This window comes from Gadus macrocephalus, chromosome 13 (genome assembly GCF_031168955.1).
Source record: "Gadus macrocephalus chromosome 13, ASM3116895v1".
Classification (NCBI taxonomy): domain Eukaryota; kingdom Metazoa; phylum Chordata; class Actinopteri; order Gadiformes; family Gadidae; genus Gadus; species Gadus macrocephalus.
Genome location: NC_082394.1, coordinates 4998543 through 5026110, shown reverse-complemented (window position 1 = coordinate 5026110; position 27568 = coordinate 4998543). Strand labels below are relative to the sequence as shown.

Here is a 27568-nt window from a genome sequence, read left to right as displayed (position 1 = left end):
GATTAGAACCAAGCCCCTATCTGGCTTGGCTCACCACTTCACCGCTTCGGGGACAGACCGCAGTCCTGATGTTTTCACACACTCTGCTCGTCTCCAGATTTGGTTAGTACACCCGTTGTCGTAAATACATATTTACAATCTATAGCAAGCATTAGATCATGAATACAGAGAATGTTTACCCCGTGATGGTCTTTTAAAGGCGATGAGAGACTTCCTGACATGTTAATTGCACTGGGCCGTTCTTGTGATCACATGCATCACAATGGTGGCTAACTGTAAATTAACCCCAATTCCCTGGACACACAACTGTGAGGCATATGGCCGCTGTATTGGCTTGCTCTGATTGGCCCCGTGGGAAACCCTCATATCGCTGTAGTAATGTTCGTATGAGTCATCGGCCCTAAGCTAGCGATACTGACGGACGTGGTCGCTTTTAAGTCACGCGGAGAGAGAAGGCCCCTGGGAAACAACAGCCATCGATTCAGTGCAGTCTTAGAGAGTCTCCACTCTCAATCTGCTTGGTGTAAGAGTGATGTGCAGAAAGGGTGAGTATGAGGCTTCATTGAACATGAAGGTTACAAAACCCCCACGGGACACGGCCCATGCCACACGCCACCTCGTAACTTTAACTGGGCCCCTCTAGACAAGGACAGACTCAGGGCGGGTTTACGAAACCCGTTTATTTTAGCAGTTGATTGATTATGACATAGGAGCTGGTGCCATGCAGAAGATCTGATGGGAAATTGTTAAACCTGATTAGCCTGAAAAAAAGTGATTGCTAGTGCTTGGCATTTGGTTCTATGAACATCCTTTCTGTACCGACAGCAATATATGGTTGTTTCTCTTCCTCTTACTTATTGTCGCTTTGGATAAAAGCGTCTGCTAAATGACTTTAATGTAAAATGTAAATGTTAATGATTGCTCAATGTGCATCAGGTGAGCAGCCTCACCCAGCCCATGGAGTCCAATCAGGTTGCCAGCCGTCATCCACTCCAACACAGTTCTAAATAGATCTGTTCATCTCTGGAGTTTAAGACACTTGCCTACAAGATCTTTTCTCTTTATAGTTCCACAGTAAATATTGGCAGCGATTTGCCAATCTGCATTCATGGCTGGCCTCCGTCCATTGTGGACAGTGGTGTTTACTCCTGGGAACCAGGGTTCATTTGAAGAGCATGGACCCCAGTCTGTAGAGGACACAGAGCCCCCCATACTTAAGGTGGAGCCCCCCCCCCCCCGAGTAAAGGAGCTCCCCCCCAGACTTTAGGAGACCCCCCCCCTCCCCAGAGTAAAGGAGACCCTACCCCAGAGTAAAGGAGAGCCCCCCAGAATGAAGCCCTTCCACTCGTAAGAGAGCAGCTTTTGTTCCTTCTAGACTATGAGAGAGAGAGAGAGAGAGAGAGAGAGAGAGAGAGAGAGAGAGAGAGAGAGAGAGAGAGAGAGAGAGAGAGCAGGAGAGAGAGGGAGAGAGAGGAGAGAGAGGAGAGAGAGGGAGAGAGAGAGAGAGAGAGAGAGAGAGAGAGAGAGAGAGAGAGAGAGAGAGAGAGAGAGAGAGAGAGAGAGAGAGAGAGAGAGAGAGAGAGAGAGAGAGAGAGGGGAGTCTGTAGCTGGGGGTATAATGACATAGTAAACAACAGTACGTGTTGCCTGAGTTGGCTTGTATCCACCATCAGTCTGCTACATTGTTAGCCTCTGAGAGGAACTCAACAGCCAAGTGCATTGCGGTGTTGTACGGAAATATCTCTCTGAGGGAAATCCACCCTCTCCTGGCAGCCTCCATCCCCACAGAAAGGGCTTTTATTCTCTGTTTCTATAGTGTCAGAGACAGGGGAGCTCACAGCCACACTCCCCTCCCAGCAGAGCATGACACTTCATGTGCCTTCATGTTATAAGTCTCCTGTAGCTCATAACAGGAGAGAGAGAGAGAGAGAGAGAGAGAGAGAGAGAGAGAGAGAGAGAGAGAGAGAGAGAGAGAGAGAGAGAGAGAGAGAGAGAGAGAGAGGGAGAGGGAGAGGGAAAGAGCTAGTATGTGATGAGAGAGAGAGAGAGAGAAAGATCAAGGCAAACGTTTAAAAGTTTTTGTTTCTGTCAATCCTAACAATAAGTTGCAAACAAGGCGAGAGAGAGAGAGGGAGAGGGAGAGAGAGAGAGAGAGAGAGAGAGAGAGAGAGAGAGAGAGAGAGAGAGAGAGAGAGAGAGAGAGAGGGGCATAGCTCTGGGGGAGAGGAGGATGAGGGGATGCCAGTGCAAACAAACAAAAACGCTTTAGAAAACACGGACCTTGCCCACGTGAATCAATATTCTAGCCCCGCTCCTCCTATTGAGCAACGGGGCCGACAGGGGGATGAGGAGGACGAGCATGGAGGCAGACAGGGAGAGACGGGGGGCTGTCCCTCTGCAGAGGGGGACAGTCTCATTCGGAGCTCAAACCACCAAGATCCTAAAGTGGCGATTCAGGGAAAGGAAATAAATGACAGGAATACTCTGCAGGCTGCAAGAAAGTCGGAATTCCAGAAGACTTTTGAAGTTCCACAGAAGTGCGGTTTTAAGGTGAGTGTAGAAGGAGAAAGTGACAGTAGAGCGCTGCGTGGCGTGTGGTACGGTGGACTCTGTTCAACGCGGCCTGCTGGCTGGAAAACCACAGGCTGGAGTCTAGAGAACGAGATACAGCCGGCTGCTGTGACCTTAAGTGTCAGCTGGCTCGGCTACCCACTGTGTGTATTTAAGAGACGTGACCTTGTGGTTTGAAATGGAGAGAAAAGACATGAAAGTGGTAACAGTTTTAGTCTGAGTGAACAGTCTCAAGTTCAACATCTATTTATGGCTGTACTGAAGAAGTGGTGTGTCAAACAAAAAGTCCCCAATAATCAGTAAACGTCCTTCTACAGAGATTTAAGTAGGCCTATTTTAATCAGACTAAAATATAGTTTGTTATGCATCCCTTATGCCTTATCGTACTATGCTCTTTGATCCGAGAAATCTAAATGCGTGACAATCCAATCATTTTTATAGTTGTATCAATTATAATTGGAATGGTGCGTTAAACCCTAAAACCGGGAGCAGGTGTTCAGAACACACACGTCACTGGTGGAGTCGAACTGCTCAGATGAGCGACTGCTCTGTGATGCTACGCGTCTCAATGAACCCGTGACTCTGTTGTTTCCTAGCGCCCAGCCGCGTGTTGTTGGACCAGGAGTCTCCCAGCCAGCATGATGTGCTCCCAGATGAGGTGGCTGCTGGTGATCCAGCTGCTGCTGACCGAGCAGGCCCTGTGTAGGTCCACCTCTCCTCTGGCCCACAGGAGCGCTCCACTCCCCAGCTCCAACCTCCAGGACGGCGACGGGTCAACGAGACCGGCCGGACAGAGCGTGCTGGGCTCCAGGCCCCATGGCGGGTTCAAGCACTTCCCGGTTCACGAGGGCCAACGGATCCACTCGGCCAAGCGCATGATCTCGCTCCTCAGGGAAAAGCTTGTGGGTCAGATCCACAACCACATCCAGAGTCAGGAGAACGTGAGCTGTGAGGAGCTACTGTCTGCCAGCACCATGGAGGACCCCCGGTCCCCCCTGTTCCCCCAGGAGCTCCTGGGCCTGTCCCTGGTGCCCGTGCTGGCGGTGGCGGACTGCCACCAGGAGGCGGTGGCCCTGATGCTGCAGCTCTACGACCTGCTGGGGGTGGCAGACACGGAGGAGCTGCTGGTGGAGGTGGAGGCCCTGATAGAGAGGCGGATCAGCCGCGCCGTAGCCTCCACGGCGGCGGCGGCGGCGGCGGCGGCCACCTCCCCGCCCCCGCCGGCAGAGACCCAGCGGGTGGACGAAATGCAAATGGAGGCCGTGATGTTCAACATCCAGCAGCTGGCAAGGGAGAGTAAGACCCTCCAGGGGACCTCCGGGAGGGAGAAGCACTGGGAGGTGTGTGAGGGCTGGGCCCAGGTCAACGGGACCCTGCTGCTGGGGAAGGCGGTGGAGGGACCGTCGGAGGGGCTGGAGGAGGCGCTGAGGGCCTGCGAGAGCCTGGGACTCCAGTGTGCGGGGATAGCCCACGGCGGCGGCGGCGGCCTCCTCAAGGCGGGCCGGAGCAAGTACAGCGCGGTGCTGAAGAAGGGGAGCCGCGTGGTGCCGGCGGCCGACTCCTCCGACTGCTGGCTCCGCGTGTGCCGAGCGGAGAAGGAGCCGTGGTCCCCGGCGGCCGGCCGCCGCTGGAGGCGCGGCGCCGACGACGACCGCTGCAGCGACAGGAAGGAGCAGAACATCTACAGCGTGGTGGAGTGGATCCCCGCCGTCGGCACGCTGTACAGCCTGGGCACCGCCATGTACTACGCCTCGCTCAACTGCACGGAGACGGCGCGCGAGAGGGCCCTCCTGAGCGCCGTGGACCTGGGCACGGACGCTCTGATGGCGGTCACGGGGGGCACGGCGGGCGTGGCCGGCTACGCCCTGGGGGCGGGCGTGAAGACGGGCGTGAAGGCCAGCCTCAAGTACCTCCTGGGCTCCATGAAGGACGAGGACCTGCTGGTGAACCAGTACACCTGGGAGGAGGAGGTCCTCCGCATGCAGGAGGACTGAGAGCCTCTCTAGGGCCTCTCTAGAGCCTCGTTTGAGCCTCTCTAGAGCCTCTTTAGAGCCTCTCTAGGGCCTCTCTAGGGCCTCTCTAGAGCCTTGTTAGAGCCTCTCTAGAGCCTCTTTAGAGCCTCTCTAGGGCCTCTCTAGAGCCTTGTTTGAGCCTCGTTAGAGCCTCTCTAGAGCCTCTTTAGAGCCTCTCTAGAGCCTCTCTAGGGCCTCTCTAGAGCCTCGTTTGAGCCTCTCTAGAGCCTCTTTAGAGCCTCTCTAGGGCCTCTCTAGAGCCTCTCTAGAGCCTCTTTAGAGCCTCTCTAGAGCCTCTTTAGAGCCTCTCTAGAGCCTCCTTAGAGCCTCTCTAGGGCCTCTCTAGAGCCTCTCTAGGGCCTCTCTAGGGCCTCTCTAGAGCCTCTTTAGAGCCTCTCTAGGGCCTCTCTAGAGCCTCTTTAGAGCCTCTCTAGAGCCTTGTTAGAGCCTCTCTAGAGCCTCTTTAGAGCCTCTTTAGAGCCTCTCTAGAGCCTCTTTAGAGCCTCTCTAGAGCCTCCTTAGAGCCTCTTTAGAGCCTCTCTAGGGCCTCGTTAGAGCCTCTCTAGAGCCTCTTTAGAGCCTCTCTAGAGCCTCGTTAGAGCCTCTCTAGGGCCTCTTTAGAGCCTCTCTAGGGCCTCGTTAGAGCCTCTCTAGAGCCTCTCTAGTTCCTCTCTGGAGCCTTGTTAGAGCCTCTCTAGAACCTCTTTAGAGCCTCTCTAGAACCTCTTTAGAGCCTCTCAAGAACCTCTTTAGAGCCTCTCAAGAACCTCTTTAGAGCCTCTCTAAAGCCTCACTGAAGCCTCTGTAGAGTCTCTATGCTCTAGAGAGGCTCTAGAGAGCCCCTCTGAACCCTAGAGAGGCTCTAGAGAGGGTTCAGAGAGGCTCTAGAGAGCCTCTCTGAACCCTCTCTAGAGCCTCTTGGCCCCATCTCGCACACAAAAGATGCTTCTGTTAGTCGTAGTCAGGTGACCTCACAAAGTAAAACATTTTTTTATTACATCCAATGAAATGTGTGTAATTACCACCGTATCACCTGTCTGCTTTAGTTTTAACTAATCGAGTTGAAGTCGATATATTTTCAGTTGAGCATTATTTTGTATGAGATGTGTAAGATACTGATTAACCAAATAACTAGTAACATCGCAGAAAAACTTAAAATCGTAAACATAAAAAGTACCATAAAGTTTGAAAGCAGTGTAAAGGAGAGCGCCTCTAGACCCTGACGTCCCGCCTTGTTTTCCTTCTGCCGTTATTATCAGGTCAAAGTCATTTGTCCCGCTGGTTTATGTTCAGGGTATTTTGTGGCACAATTTGTAATTTTTGTATGTCAATAAAAAGAATACACGAATTGAATTGAATTCACTATGCTTATTTATTCATAATTTCATATTCTAACCTCTAGCTAATAACTCTTTTTGGTATTTTTATCCTTTTGAAAATTGATTAAAAAAAAGGGTTTGCAATCCCAAAATAAAAGTGTTTCCTCCCATTATCCCTTGACCTGCTTGCATGTTTTACCGTAATCTAACATACTCTATGGGCAGGGTGGTCTTTTGATCAGTCAACTAACACAACCGTTTGCAATACTTACTTTATAGTCATTCGTCTGACCACACACGCCTTACTATATAGATAGATATATGGTTTTAATATGGTTATGCTGATAAAGTGTGGGTGTATTTAACCGCTCCGTGTGTCATCACTTTCCGACGTCATTTCTTGGAAATTCTTGACTGCGCCATCAGTATCGTTTCTGGTGAATACGGCCAGACGGTGATTGACAACTGGAACACCCAACTGTACTCTTTAGTTTGCCGCCAACCACCAATCACATTTTCAAAATGGTCCCGAGGAAACCTGCGTCGTTGCCCAGTCATTTCGGCTCTACCAGCCTTATAAAGCTGTTAGCGAAGCTCCCAAATGGCTGCCTGAGCACCCTGGAGGAAACAGGGCGGGATAAAGACTGCACTACGCGTCAATGGAAATTAAAAAAAACATAATACCAGGAAGTCTTCATTTTTTTATCATTATATTCTGTTTAATATGATCGTGGCGTTACATTTTTTTATAAACGATTGAATGAATACTTCTAATCCATGTATTGTCAGCTGTAACAGTTAATAATAACTCACATCGTCATAGAGTGAACTTAACACTGAGGTCCACGGAGCAGGTGAGTAAGTTATTAACATGTCAACAAGATGTTTGCAAACATGTAAACAGCAGCTTTAAGACACCTCCCATGAACTATTTTGTAAGGCTTTGAGGAAGATGCCATATTTCGTTACATCTACTTTGAAGATGCAATGCAATTTAATCGTTTTAGTTAATTGTAAGACAATGGGAGGGTGAAAAAGTGTGGACCAAGATAGTGTGCAAACCATATTCAACTTTAATTTATAGTGTCTTGGTGCACTTATTTGAGGCTACAATTTGGATTGTACTACAGTAGCCTACAATACAGTGTAGTATGATTTGGATTATACTACAGTACAGTACAGTACAGTACAGTCAGTGTAGTATGATTTAGATATACTACAGTTGAGTACAGTGTAGTATGATTTACATTATACTGCAGTACAAACTACAGTAACGTTTATACTAAACCAGGCTTTATTCCTTGAATCATTTTGTTGTCGTCGTTGTTGTTGTGGTGGTTGTCGTGGTGGTCGTGTGTTCAGCATGGCGCAGTGGGAGAGCCTACAGCAGCTGCACTCGTCGTATTCACAGCAGCTGCACGAGCTGTACGACCGTGACGGCCTCCCCATGGACGTGAGGCACTACCTGGCCGCCTGGATCGAGAAGCAGGAGTGGTGAGACCACCGCTAGCTCCCCCCCCCCCCCCGGGCCCCCTTCTGGGTTAGACCCGGACCCCCGGATCTCTGTAGGCGCGTCCAGGGGTCCGGAAGCAGGTTTCATTTTGGGGGATAAAGGAACTCTCTTTGGATGCTGTTCATACCCTCTGGCCCCTCTTTCACAGTAGAGTAGACGTCTTTATTGGTGGAGCAATTAATAAATGTCTCCCTCGAAAGTTGTACTTTCCAGATTAATTAGAAATTGTGATGTTTAAAATCAGGATCAGCACCGCTAAATCTGAGGCCATGACTCTTAGCAGGAAACCGATGGATTGCTTACTCCGGGTAGGAAATGAGTCCTTAGCCCAAGTGAAGGAGTTCAAGTACCTCGGGGTCTTGTTCGCGAGTGAGGGTACAATGGAGCGTGAGATTGGCCGGAGAATCGGAGCAGCGGGGGCGGTATTGCGTTCGCTTTACCGCACCGTTGTAACGAAAAGAGAGCTGAGCCGGAAGGCAAAGCTCTCGATCTACCGGTCGATCTTCGTTCCAATCCTCACCTATGGTCATGAGGGCTGGGTGATGACCGAAAGGACGAGATCGCGGGTACAAGCGGCCGAGATGAGTTTTCTCAGAAGGGTGGCTGGCGTCTCCCTTAGGGATAGGGTGAGAAGCTCAGCCATCCGTGAGGAACTCGGATTAGAGCCGCTGCTCCTTTACTTAGAAAGGAGTCAGCTGAGGTGGTTCGGGCATCTGGTAAGGATGCCCACTGGGCGCCTTCCTTGGGAGGTGTTTCAGGCACGTCCAGTGGGGAGGAGACCTCGGGGAAGACCCAGGACTAGGTGGAGAGATTATATCTCAACACTGGCCTGGGAACGCCTCGGGATCCCCCCGTCAGAGCTGGTCAATGTGGCCCGGGAAAGGGAAGTCTGGGGCCCCCTGCTTGAGCTGCTCCCCCCGCGACCCGACCCCGGATAAGCGGACGAAAATGAGATGAGAGATGAGATGTTAAAAATATTAGTAGTTGTTGGTAATTAGTATTGAATAGAAGCAGAATAGTGGCTGCATACGAAATACAATATTTTAACATTTATTGACATGCTTCTGTACCAGATTAGATACACTTTAATGTATTTACATTAACCTGACTATATTGTTATTTTTTTTACTCAAACACACACACACACACACACACACACACACACACACACACACACACACACACACATACACACTAACACACACACACACACACACACACACACACACACACACACACACACCCAAACACACACGTGCCAAGCGTGCCAAGTAGCGTGAGTAGATCTATAGATCTATAGTATCATTATGTAGTGGGCTTTAACGATCAGAATAACGGATGATATCAGACCTCGGTGGCTCATGTGCTTTTCAAACTGATCCACGGTCGACCACCACATGGGGACCCAGTCTGACCCTCTCTGTGTGCTGTACCTCAGGGAGCGGGCCGCCCAGGACCTGGACTTCGCCATGGTTCTGTACCAGGTGCTGCTGGAGAACCTGGACAACCAGTACAGCCGCTTCGTGCAGGAGGAGCTCTTCCTGATGCAGCACAACATCCGACGCTACAAGCAGAACTTCCAGGTCTGTGGTCGCACGCCACCGAGGGTGGAAACTGTCTCTGCTCTCTGGTCCGCCCACACACCCGTTCCGTTAGAATCTGCATATTGAGTCAATAACACTTTGGAGTAGATTTCCATTGACCTGATATTGTAGAGACTTGTACTTCAGAGGTCAGTAGCACAAGAGTTGATTGAAGGAGCTATTGGCTGGCTGTCAGGCCTGCAGAAAACCAGAAGATCTGTTTTATCTGAGATAAGAAAGTGTGAGTGTGATTGTTGTGGCCTCCGAGCTCAGAGGGAGGGTTCCCCTTTGTTATGACTCATGGCAACTTTCTTTTTAAAGCAAGCACAGGTGGTTGAGTGTGAGCATAATAATAGCGACGTTGTAGATTAAATGAAGTGATCGGAGTAGGCAGAGACGGGCACAAACAGAGGATTTGACACCAGTTGGTTCTTCATCACAGTATCATTGTAGTACCCTTGTAACAATTTGTGACAAGATAACAACGTTAAATATCATAAAAAAAAAAAAGGAACCAATGAAATACAATGTATGTTTTACTGTGGTCTACGAACAGGATGTCTGGTTATTTGATAAGTGAAAAAATAAACAGCGCCTCGTTAAATACGTTATACTCCTTCAGGTTATTGTTAGCCCAGTGGACTGTGGTTTGTCTAATCTCCCGCTTGCGTCAATGTCAGTATGTCATTCTTCGTTAAATAATTGGTAAACTTGGGTGTGGTCGCTCAAAGACGACAGAGCTCCCGCAGAAGGCCAGGGTTCTCTCAAGGCATTGTTCAAACATTAATTGTTCAAACATTCAATGAGCCAACAGTAACTTAAAACAACAGTAACTTGATTTCTGTTCGCTGGCACTTGGTTTTCTCGCTTAAATATTGGGGGTAGTATTTTGCTACTGAGATGCGTATGAAATATGATCCTTGTTGATCTCGCCCCACAGAGGTACCAGGAAAGTCCTTGTACGTTGGCAGGCATGATCCTATGGTTCCTTGGAAAGGAAAAGGAAATTCTTCAGACCGCACACCTGGATGAGCAGGTTTGTTTGAAGACTAGAGGTCTTGGTACTGTACGCTCTACCGACCGTACAGACCAGCTGGGTGTTCCATGCTACCAGAACATGAATAATAAAGTCCAAAATCAAATAAAGAATAATAATATTAGTTACTTCCTTTTTGTGGAGTGTTTGGATGATGGCTGGTTTGAGCTACCTCACCTGGCCCAGACAGACAGAGTCAGACAGAATGGAAGCCCATTTATTACTCAATGCAGAAGGGCTCATGAAAAAACAAAACACACACAGGAAATACACACAAATCCTTATTTAATGTTTCGAAATGGATTTCGTATTACTATTGGTTTATAATTTTTATAACCAGGTTATGATCTATGTTGATACGAGGAGCTCTACTCACACTCCCTGTCCTCCATCTTGTCCTCCATCTCGTCCTCCATCTTGTCGCCCATCCCGTCCTCCATCTTGTCCTCCATCTTGCCCCAGGTCCAAGGCCTAAAGATGGACCAGAGTCCTATGAACACGGACACCCACAAGGACCTGGAGCGCCAGATGGCGGGCCTCAGAAACGAAGTGCAGGTAGGGCGATCCGTCTCCAACTCTTCCCGTGGTTAAGGACTGTGTCTCCATAGTGGGACCGTTTTCACTCTGAACTCTTGTTCATGTGATATGATTTCCCGTTTTCCTTGGTGGTTCGGCCGCTCCTGGCTCCCAGTGTCTGGAACACACCCTCATCTGTCTTGAGGAGCAGCAGGACGAGTTTGACTTCAAGTACAAAACCCTGCAGATGGAAGGTGAGTCCACGGAACCTGGAAGGCTTCCGCTCATTATTCTAGCTGCCTAGTCTAGGTCTGCATGGAGCTGATGGTTCTCTCGTCAAACTGTCCTGCAGTGATGACGGACAAGGCTCAGCAGCTGCAAATCCAGACCCTCCTGAACAAGCTGAACGAGTGCAGAAAGGTATTTCTGTCTTGAAACCCATTTATTTTCTATTGCTTTCAATCTTGTTTTGTTCTGTTTAATTCTGTTGTTCTTTTTATAATTTTTTTATTTGTTTATTTATATATATTGCTGGGTTCCTTTTCGAGGTCGCCGAGTCAGGATCGCTTGTAACTCATTTTATTTTGGTAAAGGGTTGGACTAGTCTCTATGAAGCAAAAGGAGGGGAATTGTACAGGCACGCGTGGAGATACGCTTAGTAGGGCATCCGATGGATGCGTTACCTGGAGCGTTCTGGCCGCCTGGGCTATGTGGTGGGACTTAAATACTGGGCAGTTATGTGCTCTGATTGGCTAAGCATGGTGCTATATATATTTATATTAGTGCTGTCAGTTAAACGCGTTATTGACGGCGTTAACGCAAACCAATTTAACGGCGTTAATTTTTTTATCGCGCGATTAACGCAATTTATTATTAATACATTTATTAATAATTAATTAATAATAAACTTATCTTTTTTTTTTTTTTTTTCTTTGGCTCAAAACAAAGAAGCAGTAGCCTGACTGCTATGTTCAAGGCAGTATGTTTGTATGTTCATCGTTTAATTGCACTATAGGCTGTTTTTTTGTATCGTCCTGTTTTGATCAGTATATGCCAATGTTGTTATCAATAAAAAAACATTTGCACAAGGCAAGCCGATGCACTTCTCTATGTTGATAAGAGCATTAAAATGAGAACAATTAATAGGACAAAGAAATCAAGGGATATTTAGCATAGAAAAAATATTTGCGATTAATCGCAAGTTAACTATGACATTAACGCGATTAATCACGATTAAATATTTTAATCGCTTGACAGCACTAATATATATATATATATATATATTTCATTCTATTTAATTATTTTTATTTTAAAGCTCTTTGAATAACCACTGTGTCTGATACTGTGCTATACAAATAAATGTAACTTTGACTTTGACTTGTGACTCTGATGTGTTCCCTGTTCCTGCTGTGGCCTCCCACCTACATCCACTCTTGTCGACTCAACTCTCATGGCTCCATCCTCTCTCCTCCCGCTCCTCCCCTGGTCCTGCTCAGACATTGCTGTCGGCTCTCATCCGGCTCCTGGACTCGTGTGGGCTGCTGCAGGGGGTCTTGGTGCAGGGGGAGCTGGCGGACTGGCAGCGGAGGCAGCAGAGAGCCTGCATCGGAGCCCCGGACGACGTCTGCCTGGATAGGCTGGACAAGTGGTACGGTTTCTCCTCTTCCCTTATAGGGGACATACTATACCACCAGGTGTGTGTGTGTGTGATTAGCCGTTACAAGCCGTTTTTGAAAAGGTGCAGCTTCCGACATCACAGGTGGGCGTGTCCACCTGTGATGTATGACGGATAGATGAGCAACGTTCGCTACAGCTACTGGGTTTGCTGGTAGACTGATCTATCCAGCACACATCTAGGCGGACACGCCCACCTGTGATGTCAGAAGAGGCACATTTTCACAACGGCTTGTAACGGCTGATCACACACACACCAATCAATCAAACGCATCACTCCCGTTCTCCACGCTCTCCACTGGCTCCCCATCAAGCAGCGCATCAACTTCAAAATACTCCTCCTCACCTTCAAAGCTCTTCACCACCTAGCCCCCCCCCCCCTACCTGTCTGACCTCCTCCTCCTCCACCGCCCCTCCCGAGCCACCCGTTCCTCCTCCACTCTCACCCCGACCGCACCAACATCCCGATTAAAAACGTTTGGCGACAGAGCATTCTCACGCACAGCACCCCCGACTCTGGAATTCCCTCCCCCAATCTGTTCGCCGCTCTCCCTCACTCACAACATTCAAGTCCCGCCTCAAAACATACCTCTTCACCCGAGCCTATGATCCTCCCTATCCCTAGCCACCATTACCCAACTGCCTACACTTCTACCCCCTGGTACATCTCAATGACTCTGTTTTTTCTGCCTGTGCTGTGTATGCTTGTGTTGTCCCCCCCCCTGTCTGTAATACCCCCCCCCCCCCCCTTCTTTGCCTGTAAATGTAAATGTGTCCTGCTTGTACTGTCCCCCTGTCTGTAATACCCCCCCCCCCCCTCTATGACTTTGTAATTTGCGACTTTGGGTATCTGAAAAGCGCAATATAAAATAAAGATATTATTATTATTATTATTACACCTGGTGGTGTAACATGTCCCCTTTAACCCTACTCTTTCCTTAACCCCCATCCCCCTTAACCCTCTGCTACCCTTAACCCTCCTTTCCCTTAACCCTCCTCTTCCCTTAACCCTCCTCCCCCTTAACCCTCTGCTACCCTTAACCCTCCTTTCCCTTAACCCTCCTCTTCCCTTAACCCTCCTCTACCCTTAACCACGCTCCCCCTTAACTCTCCCCCTCCCCTCTAGCCACTCTCCCCCTTAACCCTCCTCTTCCCCTAACTCTCCTCTTCCCCTTAAGCTTTGTTCCTGTCCCAGGACACCGGTCTTGTTCACAGGTCTTGTTCCTGTCCCAGGACACCGGTCTTGTTCACAGGTCTTGCTCCTGTCCCAGGTTCAGGTTCACCGGTCTTGTTCACAGGTCTTGTTCCTGTCCCAGGACACCGGTCTTGTTCACAGGTCTTGCTCCTGTCCCAGGTTCAGGTTCACCGGTCTTGTTCACAGGTCTTGTTCCTGTCCCAGGTTCACCGGTCTTGTTCCCCTGTCCCACCAGGTTCACCGGTCTGGCTCGCTGTCTGGTCCAGGTCCTGAAGTTCCTGAAGAAGCTGGAGGAGTTGATGGGGAAGCTCTCCTATGACCAGGACCCCTTCAAGCAACAGAAACCTCTTCAGGTCAGGGCCGAGACTCTGCTGCGGGATCTACTGAAGAGGTATTACAACACACTAAACACACAAACACCATACACACACTCTCTCACTCACTCACTCACTCACTCACTCACTCACTACTTCACTCACTCACTCACTACTTCACTCACTCACTGACTCACTCACTGACTCACTCACTCCCTCACTCACTCACTCACTCACTCACTCACTCACTCACTCACTCACTCACTCACTCACTCACTCACTCACTCACTCACTCACCCACCCACCCCTGGGCTCCCTGTGGGTCCGTCTGTCCCTCAGCTCCTTTGTGGTGGAGACCCAGCCCTCCATGCCTCAGGGGAAGGGCCCGCTGGTCCTGAGGACCAACGTCCAGTTCTCCGTGAAGGCCAGGTCGGTGTCAGCGGCTCCTCAGGTCTTAGCGTTCATCCCTTCACGACACTGGTGTTTATGGTTGGTTTGTTGGATTCCAGGCTTCTGGTGAAGTTTCCAGAGCTCAACCACTCCATGAAGGTGACTGTCTCCATGGACAGGTGAGGCAACCGCCGGATAGAGGTTGTAAACGTTGACCAATCACAGGATGCGGTGTGAATGACCCAATGGCTGCTCTTTGTTTCTTTCTGTCCTATATTTGTTCAGGGACACGCCTCAAGTCAAAGGGTAAGCCATCGCCAAACTCAAGACTTTCCTTTTTGTTCTCTTCTTCTGTCATGGGAGCCGATTGTTAAACAGGACTTTCATGTTTGTTGTGTGTGTGTGTGTGTGCGTGTGTGCAGGTCTCGGCGCTTCAACGTTCTGGGGACCTCCAGCAAGGCCCTGACCATGGCAGAGAGCCAGGACGGGGGCTTGGTGGCTGACTTCAGACACCTGGTGGGTAAGGGCTAGGGTGAGGGTACGGGCTGGTGTTAGGGCCAGGGCTAGTGTTGGGATGAGGTCTAGAGTAAGGGCTAAAGTTAGGCTAAGCGTTAGGGCTAGGGTTATGCTAAGGGTTAGGGCTATGGCTAGGGCCAGAGCTAGGGCTAGGGCTAGGATAAGGGTTAGGGCTAGGGCCAGAGCAAGGGCTAGGGCTAGAATAATGGTTAGGGCTAGGGTCAGAGCTAGGGCTAGAGTTAGGGTTAGGGTTTGGGTAAGGGTTAGGGTTAAGGCCAATTTCCACTGGAATCGGCACGGAAGCGGCACGGCAGCGAATCGCTCGCCGAAAATAATGGAAACCATTAAAGTGAACGTAGGCTATTCCACTGGATACGGCACCGGCACGGCACGGAACCGTCCCCAAACCGGCACTTCGTTTACGATACTTGCCTCTTCTATTTCTGAAAGTTGCCGGTTCGCTGCCGTGTCTCAGAACACGACTACAGCCAATCAGTTTGCCTTTGTGCATGAATATTCATGAGCTCACATCGATCCTTATGCAATTCACAGGGTATTGTAATATTATACAGTCTATCTATGGTATGGTATCAATAGCTAATCAGTGGCAAAGAAGAATTGAAAGTCCGCGTCGATGCCTCGCAAGTCCAGTGTCGCGAGTGGACGTTGCCATGACATCTAGAAATCATAGGTCTACCGTATTTAATGGGTTATGTGTATGGTTGATTATAAGGTAGGCCTATGTGTATATATATATATTATAATGTATATTATAATATATATGGTTTGAATATAACTTGTGAATAATATTGTATGAATACTTATTATAATTATGCACGTCTTGAGCCATCTGTCGGAACGTAGTCCGTGCCGCTTCCAGTGGGGATTGCAGTACGGAACACAGCCGCTTCGCTGCCGTGGCGCTTCCGTGCCGATTCCGGTGGAAATTGGCCTTTAGGGTTTGTCTAACCCTACCAGATCTGATAAAGGGTCTTACACATTGTGGATGTCTGTTGTTCTAGACGCTGAAGGAGCAGAAGAGTGGAGGCGGGGGCAAAGTGGTCAGTGAGGTGAGTAGAGATGGTCCATAACTCTGATCCTCCTACCTGCTGTTGATGTCGATGAACAAGGATCTGGACGCTGTCTCACAGGTTTTTTGTGTTTGTGCGTGTGTGTGTGCGTGTGTGTGTTTGTGTTTGCGCGTGTGTGTGTGTGTTTATGTGTCTGCGCGTGCGTGCCTGCGTGTGTGTGTTTGTGTGTCTTTGCATGCGTGCCTGCATGTGTGTGTGTGTGTGTTTGTGTGTCTTTGCATGCGTGCCTGCATGTGTGTGTGTGTTTGTGTGTCGGCGCATGCGTGTGTGTGTGTGTGTGCACGCGGTCACCGTTTTAAACAGATCTCTCTTAGTGTGACTGAGGAGCTTCACGTCATCAGCTTCAAAACTCATTTTGAGCTTCCGGACGCGGAGGTGGTTGAGCTGCAGGTACGTTCTCCTCTGGGGATTGGGGTTTGCTTTGGGGGTAGCCTGTCTATAGATTGAGTCTACATAAACCACCGTTCAAAAGTTTGTAGTCACCCAGACAATTTCATGTTATCCATGAAAACTCACACTTCTCTTCAACTGTTTTCAGCTGTGCTAACATAAGCCAATCAATTAGCAATTAGCCTTTTAACACAATTAGCTAAACAGTGTACCATTAGAACACACGAGTGATGGTGGCTGGAAATGGGCCTCGGTACACCTATGTAGATATTCCATTAATTATCTGCCGTTTCCAGCTAGAATAGTCATTTACCACATTAACAATGTCTAGACAGTATTTCTAATAAATGTGATGTTATCTTCATTGATCTTCGGGAGATTTCTAAGCGACCCCCACCCCAAACTTTAGAACGCTAAGTTCAAAGTAATAAGTGATAAGTAGGGATGAGTCGGTCGCGACCGATTCGTTCCCAACGAACGAATCCCGAAGGTGAACGACAAGAACTGGTTCCCCAAAACAAGAGAACTTGTTCTTTGATTCTTTTTTTTTTAACATAAAACAAAAATATGGTCACGTAAATAAAATATACAAACAAACAGAGCTTCGTCTCCCCGGCCGCGACCTTATATTGATTGAGTCTACAACGTTCTCAAAGATTCAGCCAATGAGAGGTAGCAATGGTGTTGCCATGGCACCCGGGTGAACAAATGACAAGGTGGTACCGTCGGGGGAGGGGGGGCAGACACCTGTGAGATTCCCTGTCAAATGACGTAATCTGACTTAACGAACGAATCAAACAAACGAATCGTTATAGTGAACTGAACTGAAAGAACTGATTCCTGGGAAAGGATCATTTTGCCCATCCCTAGTGATAAGTGTAGTTGAAGGGAGACCTCTTGTGATGGCAGAGAGGCCTGTGACGGCGTGTCTCTGACCCGTGTGTCCGCCGCCCCCTGTGGTCAGGCCTCCTCTCTCCCGGTGGTCATCATCTCCAACTCCAGCCAGCAGCAGAGCGCCTGGGTGGCGGTCCTGTGGTTCAACATGGTCTCTGAGATCCCCAAGGTGAGCGCCGCCCGCTGGTCAGACGGCCCGCTCTGCTCCCGGACTCCCTGCAACGCTGCTGCTGCTCCAGGAAGTTTACACATCCCTGGCAAAGATTAGATTTACTAATCTAATCACACACACATACGTGTGTGTGTGTGTGTCACTGTGTGTATGTGTGCATATGTGTGTATGTGCTTGTGTATGTGTGTGTGTGTTTCACTGTGTGTGTATGCATGTGCATGTGTGTGTGTAACTGTGTGTGTGTGTGTGTGTGTGTGTGTGTGTGTGTTTGTTTGTGTCACTGTGTGTGTGTGTGTGTGTGTGCGTGTCACTGTGTGTGTGTGTGTGTGTGTGTGTGTGTGTGTGTGTGTGTGTGTGCATGTGTGTGTGTGTTTGTGTCACTGTGTGTGTGTGTGTGTGTGTGTGTGTGCGTGACATTTGTGTGTGTGTGTGTGTGTGTGTGTGTGTGTGTGTGCACGGTTTCCAGGATGTCCTGTTCTTCGCCAACCCTCCTATTGCCCCCTGGCCGGTGCTGGCGGAGATGTTGAGCTGGCAGTTCCTGTCCTCCACCGGGCGGGGTCTGGACAGCAGTCAGCTGGACATGATCGCCCACAAACTGTTCGGTACGCACCCCAACCCCCACCACCCCCACCACCCCCACCGCCCCCTCCATCGCCGCCTCCCCCCCCCCCCCCCCAAAACCTCCACTAACAGGTTTCGTTCTTCTCTTTTCATGCCTACAGACAAACAAGACAACTACGACACCTGTCAGATCTCCTGGGCCAGATTCAGCAAGGTAAACACAGTTGAACAAGGTCGGTTGTGCGCGACGTACAGGCCGGTGACAGGAGGTCTGTGTGGGTCTGTGTGTGTCTGTGTGGGTCACTGGGAGACATTGAACCTGAACCTTTCTTTGTAGGAGAACACGGCCCACGCCAACTTCACCTTCTGGGTGTGGTTCGATGGAATTCTGACGATGGTTAAAGCCTGCCTGGAAGAGATGTGGAAAGATGGGTGAGTGATTGAACCGCTCCTCCTACCAGCGCTCATCTGGGACAGAGTAGAACACATTGCTGCGTGTAGGCCAGGCCGCTGTGTGATCACAGGCCGCTGGTTCAGCATTGACCTCAACTATCTTTTGGTGTGAAGGCCGATACTTGAAGCTCTCTCTCTCTCTCTGTCTCTGTCTCTGTCTCTGTCTCTGTCTCTCTCTGTCTCTCTCCCTCCAGCTTCATCCTAGGCTTCGTGAGTAAGGAGCGGGTGAAACGCCTCCTGAAGAAGAAGCTCAGAGGGACGTTCCTGCTGCGCTTCAGCGAGAGCATCAAAGACGGAGGGGTGACCTTCTCCTGGGTGGACTACACCCCCGATAGTGAGTCCCGCTCCCCACTCTCCGGTGGAGTCGACGTGTTCCCCCATGAGTTAAATTCAGAGCATTGAGACGCTTCACCCAAAGAGACTTACATAAGAACATTCGTCAGAGGAAGGGAAACCATGTATCGCTGTCGGTACAGTAAGGATGTTTATAGAACCAAGCACTAACAGTCACTAGGTTAACCCATTCCCCGTTTACAACAAAGATAGCTTGAATAAGATGCTACACAGTACTAAGTACTACTTTTTGTAGTGCCAGGACGTACACCATACTACAAGTGTGTAAGAGGGGTGTGGGTGCGAGGGGGGAGAGTTCAGAGTCCAGGTGAACTCTGAACAGGTGAGTCCTGAGTCTTTTGCGAAAGCTGCTGAGCGACTCTGCGGTCCGGACATCGGAAGGAAGCTTGTTCCACCACTGCGGTGCCCGTCTTCACCCCCCCCCACCCCCCACCCCCTGCGGCTCTCCCTCAGACGAGCCGGACGTGAAGTCGGTGCAGCCCTTCACCAGGACGGACCTGGCCCAGATCCCCTTCCACGAGATCATCAGGAACTTCCAGCTGATGGAGGCAGACAACGTCCCGGAGAACCCGCTGCTATACCTGTACCCCAACATCCCCAAGGACCAGGCCTTCGGGAAGTACTACACCGACAAGTGTGGAGGTGAGAGCTCCTGTTCAGGGACCTTCTTGGCCGCTCGGTGCTATAGGCAGCCACCTATTATTTCGGAACTGCGCCCAGAATAATAGTTGAAATATTAGTTAATTACTATTATAATGATTAGTAATAAATTATAATTATAATAATAATAGTAATGGTTTGTTTTCAATATTGCCACCTGCTCGCAGATAACAGATGACAAAACTATCTTCCAAAAGAAGCATACTGCTATTGTTGTATTTATCGCTGATGCCAATAGGGGACGCTGTGTCGACTAAAACCTTACTGTATGCACTCATGTCCAAAGTACATCTAGTACGTTGTGAGTTCATGTGCGTCTCACTGTGCTCCTCTCAGAAGAAAGTCTGTACGTCAAATACATCCGGACAAAGCTGGTCTTCGTCTCCAAGGAGTGAGTACCTTCATCTCTCTACCCTCTACCTACCACCACTCTCACTCACCAGTCTTTTTTTTTTTGATTTTTATTTTTCTTGCATAGTAAAGAGAACAGACGTAACAGAAAAACAAACGAAAAGCACAGAAATAAAATGAAGAGAAAAAAAACACCACTCAGTCTTACGGCTCAGTTATGCTCCCATTTCGTCTGTAAATAGAGACGGACGTTATCAACGTTCTAACCTTCACTGTCCTACACTTTCAAGCGTCCTTTATGTTGGAATGGACGTTGAGCAAAACATCCTCTAGAGGGCGTCGTTCAGATTCAAAAGTTACTCCAATAAAGTAAAAAAGGTTTATGACAACAAACATGACGATGATGGGGAGAAAACGATCCTGCATCTATTGAGAAGGTGGCGAAATTCGGAAGCAACGTTGTAGACGGCGGTGGTCAGTGAGACCACTAAATACATCCCGGTCCGGAGTGTGGACGGAGAATTCCAGTCATTTTTCTTTGTGTATGCTATTCATGGCACTTTTTTGTGTACAATGCCAGACACTGCCCCCACGATTTCCGTTGGTACTGCAACGTTTGGTCCGTGTCCGTACACATCCGCAAGCTTGCAGGATACGTGCAGAAATGCGGACGAAATGTACGCAGAGTACGGACAGAAGGCTCCGTCCGTATCTGTATGCGTATCTAACGTAGAGCATAAATTAGCCTTTAGTCTCTAATGAGTACATCTTTTCCTCTACCCTCTACCTATCACCACTCGGTCTTAGGGTGCACTCACACTAGGCCATCTGGCCGTGGCTGTTGGCCGTTTTCACACCTAAACGTGCTCAACTGGCCCCATTCTTCTCTGGCCTGCACTCACACTAGGCCATCTGGCCGTGGCCGTCGGCCGTCGTAACTGTGGCCTGGCCACGGTAGGCTCTTGTACATACGTCATCACGTCGTAACACGTCATCACTAAGAGTCCGCTGCATGGACCATAATAAACTCTGCCGCCAGTCAGAGTTTTAACAACAATGGACAACAACACAGTGAACACAGTTCGCACTTTGCTGAGTCTTTTGCTTATTTGGAGCCGTTCTCAGATAGAGCCCACTCTCACTGCTGTTTTTTTCGAGTACGCAAACAAGCGTAAACATCGCTTGACGCCATGTTTACCGCTTACCGTTTAATAATAAAGGCTTGTCGCCTTTATTATGTCCATGGTCGTCGCATGGACTATACGTCATCCAGCTCGGGTTGCGTAGCCGTGCGTGCGGATGGCCAGATGGCCATCAGATGGCCATGGATGTACTCACAAGTGCACCCTTAGTCTCTAGTGACTACATCCATCTCTCTGCCACCACTCAGTCTTAGTCTCTAGTGACTACATATTTTCCTTCCCAGTTGTTCCAAACATCTGTTGTTGTTGTTGTTGATGTGTTGTTTATTTGTTTGTGGTTTGTTGTTGAAAACGACAACAACTCAGAAGCTCCGGCCTCATGAACTCGGTAACGACAGCCAATGAGCCGCCGGTTAATGGCTGCTTGTGATTGGTCCCTGCAGGGGCCGGCTGGAAGCCAAGTCCCCTCAGTACTCAGACATGGCGGAGGGCGCAGAGGGCGCGGAGGCTCCGCCCTCACAGGGTGAGCTGTGTGGACAGACCGCCGGTGAGTCCTGGCTCTGTCCGACCACCGCCTGCCCTCCCTCCCCTCTGCTCCCGCCAATCAACGCTCGGGGAGCATGTGGGGTGTTTGGGGGCACTGGGAGCATTCCTGGTGTTTTGGGGCGCAGGGGGCATGTCTGGTGTTTGGGGGTGTATGTGGGGCGGTATGTGGGGGTGTATGTGGGGGTGTATGTGGGGGTGTATGTGGGTCTGGTTGAATGAATACACAGGTTGCATGGGAGCTTTTCGTAACCTTTGATTCGGTTTCATCATTTCAACATCTCCGCCTGCTGCAGCTTTCACGAATCAACGCAGTATACCTCCTCAAGTTAACATGAAGTCCACTGCAGTCGACTGGCCTACATGAGGTCTACCTGTAGGCCTACATGAAGTTTACATGTAGTCTGTAGACCTACATTAATTCTACCCGTAGGCCTACATGAAGTCTACTGTAGTCGGTAGGCCTGCATGAAGTCTACTTGTAGGCCTGCATGAAGTCTACCTGTAGTCGGTAGGCCTAAATGAAGTCTGCTGTAGTCGGTAGGCCGACTTGAAGTCTACCTGTAGGCCTACATGAGGTCTACCTGTAGTCGGTAGGTCTACATGAAGTCTACTGTAGTCGGTAGGCCTACATTAACTCTACCTGTAGTCCTACATGAAGTCTATTGTAGTCAGTAGGCCTACATGAAGTCCACTGTAGTCGGTAGGCCTACATGAAGTCTACCTGTATTCGTTTGGCCTACATGAGGTCTACATGATGTCTACCTGTAGGCCTTCATGAGGTCTACCAATAGTCGGTAGGCCTACGTGAGGTCTCCCTGTAGGTCTACATAAAGTCTTTGTTTTGTTGATTGAACTTATATTTGAGTGAGAGAAGCCCGTTTTTAGGCTGTAGCTGTTTCCCCTGGTATTGGAACATGGTACATGCCTAAACATGGGATTCAAATCTAATCGAATCAAATATGCATGCAAATTTATAATACAATGCATTGCTGAGTCATCATAATGCACGTTGGGAGGGACAAAATACAAACTACAAACTAACCAGTAAAGGGACTTCTTTTAAAGTCTAATCAATGGTGGACTCTCCTCCTCCTACCCCTTCTACTACTCCTTCTCCTCCTCCTCCTCCTGCTCCTGCTCCTCCTCTTCCTCCTCCTTTCCTCCTCCTCCTCCTGTTCCTGCTCCTCCTCCTCCTCCTCCTCCCCCTCCTCCTCCTCCCCCTTTTCCTTCTGTTCCTACTCCTGCTCCCCCTCCTACTCCTCCCCCTCTCCTTCTGTTTCTCCTCCTGCTCCTCCTCCTCCTCCTCCTCCCACTCCTCCTCCTCCTCCTCCTCCTCCTCCTCCTCCTCCTCCACTCTCTGCTTCTCCTCCTCCTCCTCCTCCCACTCCTCCTCCTCCTCCTCCTCCTCCTCCTCCTCCTCCTCCTGTTCCTGCTTCTCCTGCTCCAGACGGAGATGCGATCCTGAAGGCGGCAGAGTCGGCGATGAACGACCCCCTGCTGTCCTCCACGGGGAGGGATGCTGACGGTGATCTGCTGGCCCTCCTCGTCCAGGGGGAGGGCTTCAACTCCTGGGACCTGCTGACTCTTGACAGCCCCCAAATCGACCTGTCCTTCCAGTTCGACTGCCCCATCGGCCAGCTGTAGCCTTGTGGAGCTCACCGGACTTCTGTTGTGAACCAACCAGATGTTGGCTATCCCTGCTGGTATCCTCTATTATGAAGGTTCAACAAGTAATCCTCTCAACGTTTCTAATGTCATCGTCCTCTAATGTCATCGTCCAACCAGGAAGGGAAGGGCGCCCTCTACAGCAACGCTGGTTACTGCAAGAACTTTTCTGCTTTATGCTGACGACCTGTTTTATCCTGTGAAGAAAATGTCGAGGTAATTAGAACGTCTATGTTTAATCGTTGTTACAGCTGGGTTTATGGATGTACCAGATGTGGGGGAACACACTAGAAACATTGCGGTGGACCGGGGATGGAGCTGAGCTCTGGCCGTGGGACGATGGTTTTGGTCTTTCAGGACCTTAGGGTGAAGGTCCTGTTGGAGTTGTTGCACTTATTTTTTACATAATTGTGTTAGCAGTTTTTTTGTGATGGAATAAAGATATTTCTTTAATGTATATTAGGTTTTAATAATTCGGCCTCCAGTCCCCATTGAAACGGCTACTGAGGGATGAGACTGCAGTATTCATTTACTTTTAACATTTTAATTGAGGCTGGGATTACTTTTAATTTCGATATATATATATATATATATATATATATATATATATATATATATATATATATATATATATATATATATTTTATGGAATTGACTAAGAACAAACCTGGTTAATATATAATGGTTGACAAAAGAATAATTATTTTGGAAGACCCCCCTAACCCCTTCATCTAATCTGCAGACCGCCCTCACCCCTTCATCTGTTTGGTAATATCTAAGACTAGACAGCAGCTCAAGGATGGACTCCTCCCAACACATCTGGGGACCGGGACCAGGCCAACGTCCACTGTCAGGGGGGGACAGCTTTATTCAGTCTTAAGAGACAGAGACCAGCAGCTCACAGTTCACAGTGATGCCAGTCGCTGAAGTAAGCAAGTTGTCATGTGGTTGCCCGTGTCAGACTGGATCTGTTCCCCGAACAGACCGAGCTGTGAGTTACAATGCTTTGGACATTCTGTATGTCGAGCTTCAAGTATAAGGACGCATTACTGATATGTCTGAACTATTTAAGAACCAGCAAAGTGTTGCATTGAAAGGTGCGTCGGGGTTCAGTCGCCATCTGGCGGTGGTTGAAAGGTACTGCAGTGATAGGTTAGGGACATGGTGGTTTAAAGCCGAGGCATGGGATGGGACCACTTAAGGGGAGGATGTGCACAAATATACTGATCATTTTTAGGTGAGGGGTTTATATGGGAGTCCCCTGATGGTAGGAAGCAGAGGGGGTTCGTTAATCAGAAGATCTGTAAGGCATTGTCTCTAGAGACGAGCAGCAACAGTAATGTAATAAATAAATAAATACTGATTATTGAAATCAAACTGGCACGGGTGTCAGGGGTGGGATTATTATTTTATTAAACATTTGAAAGTGGAACTGGACAACCAAAAGGTAGCCGACCCTATTTAATCGGAAGTCGTGTGTGCATCTGTTGGGCCCATTAAGAAAGTTGTCCTTTTCAGGCTTCCTCTTTTGCCCAAAAAAACACAGGTTGCGTTAAATCGGAATACCCCTCATTGGGGCAAGTCTACAACGTTTCCATGTTGTGCAAGACTTTTACGAACTTCCATCATTATCCAAGAAAACTTCGACCTTAAACCTGTCCATTATTGTTGCCGTTCTGACCAGCTGTTCCATACCGGTAATTGCATTGACCGGCTCCTGGGGTTTGGCCCTTTAGGAACGCCTATGGGTGTGTTCCATAACGTTAGCTCCTTCCCTTCACGCCTCGTTTCCACATACGTATGTTTTTCGTATCCGTGCTTCCGTAAATTTACGGAAGGAGTCGCTAGTGTTTTACGTACGGACATGAATTTATTCATGAATTTATTTACGGACAAAAGATGGGGGAGCGTATGATAATGGCCGTTTTTAGGAGAACGGTACTTTGGAACATGAGGATCGACATAAACAGAGATTAAAACAAAACCAACCAGGCTTGGAAAGAGATCGGCGAGGAGTTTGGCCTGCCAGGTACTTACATGTTTCGTGAAAAACATAAAAACTTCCATACGGTATCTCCGTAAAACGACGGCGAAAGTAAAAAATTTTTAACGTATATTACGGACATACCGGACAGAAATGTTACGGAGGGGAGGAGTCTCGGAGGAAAAACGGACATTACGGAGAATCACGTAGGAATGAATGGACTTTCGGTCGGAGACGGTTGGATCGCATACAAGAATGTACGTATGTGGAAACGAGGCGTTAGGCTACTTTGGCGGGAGAAGCAGCAGCAGTTAGTGGTCAAGCAGCAGGAAACGAGAACTGTGGAGATGAAACGGCAGAGCTGCACCATTAAAAGGCGAGGTCGTCTGTAGCGGTCTGTCTTCAGCGGTCTGTCGTCAGCGCTTCATGGAGAGTTAGTCTACAGACGTGGAGGACTAGCAGGAGGCCGACCTGTTCCACAGGGCCCTCCAGAGACGGCCCAGGGGCGAGAAGGCCCTGGTGAGCAGCAGGTGGTAGGACCGGCGGAACTGGGGGTTCATCACTGCGTAGAGCAGCGGGTTGATGCAGCTGTTGAGCCAGGTCAGGTTGGCGCAGAACATGTGGAGGATCTGCGGAGCGCGGCCCCTCTGGTCGGCCATGTTCAGCAGCATGAACGGGACGAAGCAGAACACGAAGCACAGGAAGACGGCGAAACACATTCGGGTCACCCGCTTCAACTCGTCGCCCCCGGAGCTCTGGGTCGCATGGGGGGGGGTCGTGGATGGAGGGGTCGTAGACGGAGGGGAGGTGGACGGAGGGGTCTTAGATGGAGGGGAGGTGGACGGAGGGGTCTTAGATGGAGGGGAGGTGGACGGAGGGGTCTTAGATGGAGGGGAGGTGGACGGAGGGGTCTTAGATGGAGGGGAGGTGGACGGAAGGGACGTTGGTGGCGTGGTCGTAGATGGTGGGGTCAAAGCCGGAGGGGTGGTGGCTGACGGGGTTGTGGCCGACTCCTCTGGGGAGGCCCTTGCCCTGGCCGTGTGCGAGTCCAGGGCAGAGCGAGTCGGCTGTGGTTCCCCCGGCTCCTTGTACCACGTGGCTCCGGCCCTGTGTGCGGGCGGTTCCCCCTGGCTGTCGACCTCACTGGTGCACGTGGGGGCCCCACCTCCGCTGCCGACGCCACTGTCGTCCTCCGTGCCGGCCGCCGGAGCGACCCTCTTCCTGGAGGAGCGGCGGCTGGGACGGTGGCGGAGGACGGCCCGGGCCGCCAGGCGAACCCTCCGGTAGATCAGCAGGTAGAAGACGCCCACGCAGAACAGCCCTGCGAGGAAGTAGAGGACGAACAGGACGGTGGTGTAGGGCGTCCCGTGGAAGCTGCAGGCGCAGACCAGAGGCACGAAGACGTACACGGGCCAGAGCGGGCCGTAGCTGGCCAGGCCCAGGGCCCAGGTGGAGGGCAGCAGGAGCAGCAGGCCGCGGGCGGAGAAGAGCCGCTCGAAGGTGGACCTCCGCTGCACCAGGAGGTAGCGGCTCACGGCGATCAGGCAGAGCGTGAGGATGGACACGGCGTTGGTGACGTAGAGGAGCAGGCCGAAGGCCCGGCAGCCCAGCGCGCCGCCTCGCCACCGCAGGTGCAGGTAGGAGTCGGTGACGACGGGCCGCAGCAGCGCGCAGTACAGCAGGTCGACCAGCGCCAGGTTGACGATCAGCACGTTGAAGCGGGTCCGGATGCACGGGTCAGTGGCGAAGGCCAGGACGGTCATCAGGTTCCCCACGGTGCCAGTGATCGTGACCAGGCACCCCCACAGCACGGCAAAGTAGCGGTATTCCACCACCAGGGGGTGGTAGCAGGAGAAGTAGGTCTGGTTAACTGAGTCCCAATCATGGGTCAGATTTCTGAGTACAGTCAATAAACAAACCAAAGGATGAATTAGTTAGAATATTATGGGACATCTCTGACATCATGTTAACACAGGGGTCCATTAAATACATGGAGGCCAGGAACTGGCATAAAGATGATCTATCTACTGATTTACAGAGAGCACAGTGCCTCTAATATCGATTATGCAGCTCTACTTATTTAGAGAGAGCACACTGCTTCTAATATAGATAATGCAGCTCTACTGATTTGCAGAATCAATTCCCCGTGAAGATGTGATGGTGTTGTAAGCTGGAGCCATCAGCTTTCTGTAGTTCTGTTTTCTAAAATGCAGAACTGCAATGCATTTCAAGAGCGGTGCTATCAACTTAGTAGTGAGTAAAACTGAAGTTGAACTTGTCTGTTGGAGAGCCAGATTGAGGTTCCTCCCACTATATACGGAGATTATAATGTATGCGTAAATTAAACAAATTAATAATTTTAGATAATTCTGTTAATCTATAGGGAGTGAGGAGTCAACACAGAAGCAGTCCATAGTAATCAGTCTCACCTTGTTGAGGCGTCCCTCCAAGCCGATGGCTCCATGATAGATGAACACTGAAGACGAGTTTCTGCCACATCCACGTCTAGCCTGCAGATGAACGCTAAATCCTGTTAATGATGTATGCCAGGCCTATTCAACTAGCGGCCCGTGGGCCAAATGCGGCCCCTCTTAATTTTTTTCTGGCACGCAAGAGGTTGCATGCAAAAAATAAGCAAAATAAGAGAGAAACATATTTGCATGCAA

The 27568-nt window shown here is 49.7% G+C and overlaps 3 protein-coding genes across 9 annotated transcripts; 2 read left to right on the top strand and 1 right to left on the bottom strand.

The window, feature by feature from the left end:
- Positions 1 to 2383: 2383 nt before the first annotated feature.
- apof (apolipoprotein F) lies at positions 2384 to 5936 on the top strand. Of its 2 annotated transcripts, XM_060068440.1 has the most exons (3): positions 2384 to 2550; positions 3168 to 4580; positions 4636 to 5936. In XM_060068440.1, exon 2 carries the CDS (start codon positions 3210 to 3212, stop codon positions 4563 to 4565), a length of 1356 nt encoding a protein of 451 aa, XP_059924423.1. In that variant the 5' UTR covers positions 2384 to 2550; positions 3168 to 3209; the 3' UTR covers positions 4566 to 4580; positions 4636 to 5936. The 2 variants fall into 2 exon arrangements, with proteins under 2 accessions (XP_059924423.1, XP_059924422.1); XM_060068439.1 differs by having other exon boundaries at positions 3168 to 5936.
- A 618-nt stretch (positions 5937 to 6554) lies between these two features.
- On the top strand, positions 6555 to 23375 carry stat2 (signal transducer and activator of transcription 2). Of its 4 annotated transcripts, XM_060068327.1 has the most exons (25): positions 6556 to 6756; positions 7265 to 7396; positions 8854 to 8998; positions 9939 to 10034; positions 10497 to 10589; positions 10726 to 10804; positions 10903 to 10970; positions 12047 to 12198; positions 13655 to 13810; positions 14073 to 14162; positions 14243 to 14302; positions 14409 to 14429; positions 14546 to 14639; positions 15662 to 15709; positions 16034 to 16120; positions 17085 to 17183; positions 17653 to 17788; positions 17909 to 17961; positions 18085 to 18179; positions 18395 to 18534; positions 19008 to 19196; positions 19551 to 19605; positions 21151 to 21254; positions 22701 to 22944; positions 22998 to 23375. In XM_060068327.1, exons 2-24 carry the CDS (start codon positions 7266 to 7268, stop codon positions 22895 to 22897), a joined length of 2388 nt encoding a protein of 795 aa, XP_059924310.1. In that variant the 5' UTR covers positions 6556 to 6756; position 7265; the 3' UTR covers positions 22898 to 22944; positions 22998 to 23375. The 4 variants fall into 4 exon arrangements, with proteins under 4 accessions (XP_059924312.1, XP_059924310.1, XP_059924309.1 ...); XM_060068326.1 differs by having other exon boundaries at positions 22701 to 23375; XM_060068328.1 differs by lacking the exon at positions 6556 to 6756 and adding an exon at positions 6892 to 6915 and having other exon boundaries at positions 22701 to 23375.
- A 1982-nt stretch (positions 23376 to 25357) lies between these two features.
- On the bottom strand, positions 25358 to 27518 carry LOC132470149 (G-protein coupled receptor 84-like). Of its 3 annotated transcripts, none has more exons than XM_060068472.1 (3): positions 27332 to 27518; positions 25740 to 26798; positions 25358 to 25694 (listed from the first exon to the last, which is right to left on the bottom strand). In XM_060068472.1, the coding sequence occupies exons 1-3, from the start codon at positions 27364 to 27366 to the stop codon at positions 25358 to 25360; spliced, it is 1431 nt and encodes a 476-aa protein (XP_059924455.1). In that variant the 5' UTR covers positions 27367 to 27518. The 3 variants fall into 3 exon arrangements, with proteins under 3 accessions (XP_059924455.1, XP_059924456.1, XP_059924454.1); XM_060068473.1 differs by having other exon boundaries at positions 25358 to 25679; XM_060068471.1 differs by having other exon boundaries at positions 25358 to 26798.
- Between the last annotated feature and the right edge of the window lie 50 nt (positions 27519 to 27568).